We start from the raw sequence: 7,080 nt of genomic DNA, 5'->3' as shown, positions 1-7,080 counted from the left end.
GCCTTCTACACCAGTAGGCAGCCTCACTAATGCCAGCTAGTGCCATATACAGAAATAATATACATATTACATCACAAGGCTAGGAATTTTGCCAGCGTTTACAAGTAGTCCTGCCATGCATTTTCTGTTACCCACAATCACACCCTCCGCTAACACAGCAGCAATGCGTTATCCCAGCAGTGTGGAACGCACACGCCACGCTGTGATACCGGAAGCGGAAGAACTGATAGCCGGAAACTGGCGCTGAATGGTGATATCACAGCGCGACCTGAAGTGGGGGCGGAAGCAAGGGAAGAATCCCGGGTGTGTGAGTGACTGGGGTTATTGGTCGGGTGATAACACAAATGTTGCAATGGTTGTCGGTATATAGGAGAGCTAGGTGGAAGGAGGGAAAGCAGGGGGTGGGAAACATGCTGAATGTAAGACTGAAAGGGACTTTGTCTGCCATGTAGCAGCCTGATGGTTTAATGGGTGGGTGCTGTCTAGTTTTTATTGACTGTGCTGGGAAGATTTAGCACATTTTAGGGAGCCTGAGTATACAAGGGATACAGTGCATTATAGCGTTGCTTGTGTTCCTGATAGAAATGTAAGCTTTAAAGTGGTTATAAGGGCTAGGCATTTTTTACCTTAATGAATTCCCTTCTTAAAAGCGATTGTAAAGGTACATTTAAAAATAAACGTGTATACTTATATATACTATACCTTATACTTATTCCATTGCACAGAGCGTCTGCGAACCCCCTCTTTTCGGGTTTCCTGGCAGTGCTTTTGGCCCCTCCCCTCTGTCCAGTGCCCCCATGGGAACCTGCTTCCCATGGGGTCACCCGGGCGTGCTTGCACCCAAGCCCCGCTGCTGCGTCTATTGACCCAGACAGCGGGTCTTAACCCCAATCCCCCACTTCCTCGTTAAGAAGGCACTCTGCGTACTCGCACCTAAGCCCTGCTGCTGCGTCTATTGACACAGAGAGTGGGACTCAGCCCCACCCCCCACTTCCTCGTCATGGAGGCATCCTGTGCCCCGATGCTGCGTCTATTGACACGGACAGCAGGACTCAGCCTCACCCCCCTGCTTCCTTGTCATGGAGGCTCCCTGTGTACTCACACCCAAGCCCCGCTGTTGCATCTATTGACACAGACTCCGGGACTCAGCCCCACCCCCCACTTCCTCATCATGGAGGCATCCTGCGCCCCGATGCTGCGTCTATTGACACAGACAGCCGGACTCAGCCCCCCGCTTCCTCGTCATGGAGGCACCCTGCGTACTCATACCCCAGCCCAGCCTTTTTCAACCAGGGTGCCTTGAGGTTTTTTCAGGGGTGCCTTGGCAAAATGCCTAAAAATTGCCCCGAAATTGTATACAAGCTGGTGGGTGGATGAAACCTGCCTTTTAGTTACATTAAGTCACAGGTTTTCATTGTGCACCATTACAACCTTCTAGCTGCCAACCTCCTAACACCCAATGACGTCACCAGTTGATAAGGAGGATGCCAGTTGCCTGTATATCATCCTTGTTTGACTCTCCCTTGATGGCTCCATCAGCTTTGGGGTCTCATTAGTTAAGTGATGGAGAAAAACTGAGGGAAAAGAGAAACATTGGAATACCAGTCAGTACCAGTTTGCATGATTTTACTGCTGCATTATGTAAAATGATCAAAATAGCTTTTTTACTCCTCAAGACTGTCCATAATTTTAAAGGGTGCCTTGACTGAAAAAAGGTTGAAAAACACTGCCCTAGCCCCACTGCTGTGTCTATTGACACAGTGAGCGGGACTCAGCCCCACCTCCCCCCTTCCTCGTCATGGACACACCCTGCGTACTCACACCCAAGCCCTGCTGCTGCGTCTATTGACACAGAGAGCAGGACTCAGCCCCACCCCCCTGCTTCCTCGTCATGGACACACCCTGCATACCCATAGCCAAGCCCAGCTGCTGCGTCTATTGACACAGAGAGCGGGACTCAGCCCCATCCCCCTGCTTCCTCCTCATGGACACACCCTGCGTACTCGTACCCAAGCCCCGCTGCTGCGTCTATTGACACAGACAGCAGGACTCAGCCCTGCCCCCTCTTCCTTCTCATGGGGACACCCGTGCCTACTCACACCTGAGCCCCGCTGTGACTGTCTGTGTCAATTGACTCATCCCCTTCCTCTGCTTCCTCGTCACTGGCTTTGATTGACAGCATTGGGAGCCCCATCAAAGCCAGCGAGACCCGAAAGGGAGGGGAGAGAAGAGCTGAAGACGTGCACGACGCTGGATCCAATGAGGGCTAAGTTAAGTAAAATGGGGAGGGGGGATGCTAACACCTAAACAATTTTTTACCCTAATGCACGGAATACATTAGGGTAAAAAATGTTTAGGTTTTTACTAACACTTTAAAGCGGAGTTCCGGGCACAAAATCAATGTTTTTTTTGTGCCCATCCGCTAGTTCTGCATAACCTGAAAAGGAATTGGATAGTTAGGTTTTTTTTTTTTTAAAACTCACCTTGTAATTGAAGATCGTAAATACTCTCAGGGTGCTTCCTCCCTCAGCGCCGCGGCTCCGCTGTCACTTCCTGTCTCGCAATCATTCCTGGGAGCTGAACGTCATCGCTCCCAGGAATCAATGCGACGGCACCGGCCCCGCTCGTCACTTCCGGGCGACACCGCATTCCCTGCTAAACAGCTTCTGGGCATGCCCAGAAGCTGTTTAGGAATGCGGCGCCGCACCGGAAGTGACGAGAGGGACCGGTGCGGCGCATTCTGGGAGAAGAAGACACAGAAGAGGACCGCGCCGGCTTCAGCTGCCCACAAAAGAGATGGAAACGCTGTGGAAGAAATTTTCAAAGTAAGTATTTCTTCTAAAAGGGAAGTGCGAACCGGGACAGATCAGAGGCTAGCCATTGTGGAATGTGCTAGCCCTGACTGTCCCGGGGGTATGTTTGTTAAAAAATGACATCTGTGCTCGGAACTCCGCTTTAAGGTAAAAAAATGCCCCAGTGTTTGGTTCCCCCCTCTTTCCTTCATCTGTAGCATCTTTCTCCCTGAACAGATGCAGCAGTGGAAGCCATTGTTTCCTCCAGCTGTCAATTTTGAGAGCAGGGGGTGGGGCTGAGCTGCACTGTGGACACTTGGAGCCAGGCTCAGGAGCACGCTTCAGCAAGTGGCTTCCTATAGTGGCACACAAAGAAAAAGAAGGTTCAGGCCCGCTCTGTGCAATACCATTGCATAGAGCAGGTAAGTATAAACCTGTTTTTTTTTTTTTTTTTTTTATTAAAATTTTGATTTTAATTTGTTATTGTTTTCAATCATTTTAAGCTGGCCATACACTATACAATCGAATTGTACAATTGTTTGTTTAGAATTAAAGCTGACCATACACTATACAATCTGATTTGTACAATCTTTTAGCTCTACCATCCACTATGAGGTGCACAAGAATACCTGATTTGTAAAAAAAAAAATGAAACGGTGCAACTTTTTTTTTTTTTTTTTTTTAGTAAATGCTTCCCATTCGCTGTACGGATATATATGTCCTTGGACAAGAGCGGTGATATCGGTCATTGCTGCAGCATTTATCAAGATATCATTGTTTTTTTTTTTTTGTTTTTTTTTTTGTGCCAACGATTCCCTACAAAGTGAAAGCGATTAGAGCAGCTAAGCAGCCACTCGATCACTCTTACAGACAATGGAAGGGGGTTCCCCCCTCGTGCTGCTGCCACTACCTTTTACCAGGTTCTCCCAAGCAATTAGAGAACCTGGTAAGGATGCGCCCACCTCCATCGTATTCACTGAGAAGAGTGGCAGGAATGGAATTAGGATAATAACAATTGGATATTATATTGTGTTTTTGTGCATTAAAATTCATTAAAGTATATTTAAAAAAAAAAATGTGTTTTAACGACGGCTGTGCAAATGTTGTGTAACATAAAACACCAATACAACATCTCCCATTTTATTCTCTAGGGCCTCTGCGAAAAAAAGTAGTTCTAAGTAGTTTTCTAGCAAAAAAAAATCCTTTGTACATGTAGGAGAGAAGTGTCAGGACTGGCACTGGTTAATTGGCCCCTAAAAGCGGTTAGTCATAATGTTCTAGTATGCACAGCATGGTAATGCATTATGGCAGACTTACCTGCCAAGTGAGCCACTCCAGCTGGTTGCAGGCGCTGCCACCTTCTCCTGATCTTCTTTTCAAGGTTCAGACTGGCCAATTTTTTGGCTGGATCGCAGTGATGTCACTCCTGCACATGTGTATGGGAGTCATATAATTACAGCACAGAACAGTACCATAAAAGTGTGCTTAGGCACGTATGCATGGCTCAGCCAACATTAATGTGGACAGACAGGGAGTAGCAGTTATGACAGACTAATAGGTTATAAAAATCCTGCCTGCCACTGTTTTATTTATTTATTTTTTTGTTCAGTTCCGCTTTAGTCTCGATTCACACTAGAGCGACTTGTCAGGCTGATAAGTCGCGGTCCACTGACTGCTACAGGACCCGTTCTAATAGGAGCGACACAAGTCGCTCCGACTTAGAAAAAGGGTCCTGTACTACTTCAGGGCGACCTCGGAGCGACTTGCATAGACATTTATTATATGAAGTCCGTGCAAGTCGTGCCGAAGTCGCGGTGCACGGGACTGACGAGCCGCCTCCCGAAGTAGTGCAGTACCAGGCTGAGCTTTGCTGTAAAGGGCCTGCATTAAACTGATAACCTTAAAATTCAGGTACGTTACACTGCTTTCAAAAATAATGTATTCTTCATTGCTGAACATTTGATGTATTTTTTGTTGTGGCTATACAATGCTAAGTCCCGGTTCACACTACCGCGACTTGTCAGGCGACTTGGCCGCCTGACAAGTCGCGGTCCATTCAGTGCAATTGGAACCATTCTAATAGGATCGACTCAAGTCGCTCCGACTTAGAAAATAGTTCCTGCACTACTTTTGACCGAAGTCGGAGCGACTTGCATTGACTTCCATTATGTGAAGTCCTTGCAAGTCGCGCCAAAGTCGCGGTGCATGGTGCCTTCACTAGTCGCCCCCGAAGTCCTGTCGCCATAGTGTGAATCAACTCTTAAAGTGATATTTAAAATTAAAAAACATGATATAATTACCTGCTCTGTGCAGTTATATAGCACAGAGCGGTCCCTTACCTCCTATTCTGGAGTCCTCCGCTTGGGCTTTTTACTCCTCTCCTCCGAGTGCCCCTTCAGCAAGCTGAGTGATATTTGGGCACTGCCGTGGACGCGCTCCCAAGCCAGGCTGTGTGCGTTCATAGATCACACTGTGCGGTTTGGCCACACCCTTTACTTCCTCCTCACAGGATTCGGCTGAAAAAAGCAGGAGCCTATTTCTCCCACTGCTCTTAGTATAGTGAATCCAGAAAGAGAGGAGCGTATGGCTGCCTGCAGAATGTGGTGACCATGCCCGCTATCCGCTGAAGGGCAGAGCCGCTCAAGGCTTGGGAAACATCCTAACAATATTGTCAGGTTCCACCCCGCTGCCTGATTGATAACTGTCTCCTCCATTCAGCATGCAAGCAAGAGCAGGAGGAAGCCGCTTCCCCTCCTTTCCCAGCTTGGTGCTTCAGTGAGCCCTGGAGGGCAGGGCAGAGAGCAGTGATTGATCGTCACTGCTTTCTACTTAAAGCAGACCAAGAACTGAATGGTCATTGGTCATGCCATTGCTCAGTTCTCGGTCTTGGAGCTGAGGTAGAAAAGCTGCAGCATGGAGGTGAGTATGTAGGTTTATTTTTTTTCTAAATCCTATACCTCTCTTTTTTAAAGGTTTTATACCCTGCAGAATGGTGCCTTTTAATGCTATCACTTAAAACTGAGCAGTGAGCACCCCCTTACTATTTACCTTATTGCTCCATATTATGGGGGCATAAAGAACAACATCTATTTGTTCAAGCAAACTTGTCTATGATCTATTTCACACACAAGTATTTTTATTCTTCCTAAAGGTTCACTTTAATGGGAATGTATTTTTCTATGTGTCAGCAGCATAAAACAAGAGAAAAAAAAAAAATATATATATGTGTGTTTTTGTGTGTACACATCTTTTGATATTTCCCCCTCTGCAGGTGGTGAGTACAGGTCTGCTCTTTCAGGGTTTCAGATAGCTGGTTTATTGCTGCTCTAAGGGTCCTTTCACACAGACGCCTCTATGTAGCAGATTCTGCTTGCTCAGTGGGGGATCACTCCATGGATGACCGGTCCGTGTCTGCTCCGCTGTGCAGAGCGGACACAGTCCCACTCTCCTCTATAGGGAAATTGGTTGGAAACGGACAGGCGATCTGCCAGACAGATGGAAAATAGGGCTATCATCCATCTGTTTTTTGTGGACAGGATTGGCTCTTATGACGGTGGGTGTCAGTGGACATGTTTCCATTGACATTCACCGCTCCAGAGAGGACAATGCAGTGCCTGATCAGGCCTGCCTGAAAAACCAACAGGTGGACCTGATCGGACAGCCCGTGTAAAAGGACCCTAAGGCTTTGTTCACACCTAGGCGTTCTGGATCGCAGCGATTCTGCTTGCAAATCCGAATCGCTGCAAGACTCGCTCGCGATACCCGTTACTTTTAGTGGCACCCCAGTCAGGGCGTGATTTTGGCACAATCGTGCAACGATTGGGGTGCCATTAAAAGTAACGGGGATCACAAATGCGCTCTGCGGTGATTCAGAATTGCGGGCAGAATCATGGCGATTCCACCACCGACCTGAAATGCCTAAGTGTGAACGGAGCCTAAGGCTACAGGTATAACTTGACAGAGGAGCAAAAATCCATCGCCTCATCTAGTAGAGACAGTGCCGTCTGTATCTTGCAGTGCCTAAATTATATGGATATCCTATTTCCCCAGTCTTATAAACTTATTGTTACTGTTCTATTTTCCAGCTAAGGGATGCCCAAAAAGTTTCAGGGGGAAAACACCAAGTCTGCTGCTGCCCGTGCCAGAAGGGCAGAGGCAAAGGCTGTAGCTGATGCAAAACGCCAGCAGGCTCTTGAGGATGCATACTGGCAAGACGATGACAAACATGTTGCGCGCAAGGAGCAGAGGAAGGTAAGGGAATACTGATAGACATTGCAATACTTTTTCT

General features: G+C 47.5%; 1 protein-coding gene across 1 annotated transcript in view; it reads left to right on the top strand.

Annotated features, from left to right (window-relative positions):
• Positions 1-209: 209 nt before the first annotated feature.
• CCDC124 (coiled-coil domain containing 124) overlaps positions 210-7,080 on the top strand; it is a 62,969-nt gene continuing 56,098 nt past the window's right edge. The window contains 2 exon segments of the mRNA XM_082246591.1: positions 210-303; positions 6,878-7,043. Coding sequence (XP_082102717.1) covers positions 6,885-7,043 — 159 coding nt within the window. The 5' untranslated portion in view covers positions 210-303; positions 6,878-6,884.

This window comes from Pelophylax lessonae, assembly GCF_965119305.1.
Source record: "Pelophylax lessonae genome assembly, chromosome: 1".
NCBI classification, from domain to species: domain Eukaryota; kingdom Metazoa; phylum Chordata; class Amphibia; order Anura; family Ranidae; genus Pelophylax; species Pelophylax lessonae.
The sequence above is the reverse complement of the archived record's forward strand: the minus strand, read 5'-3'. Positions and strand labels throughout refer to the sequence as shown.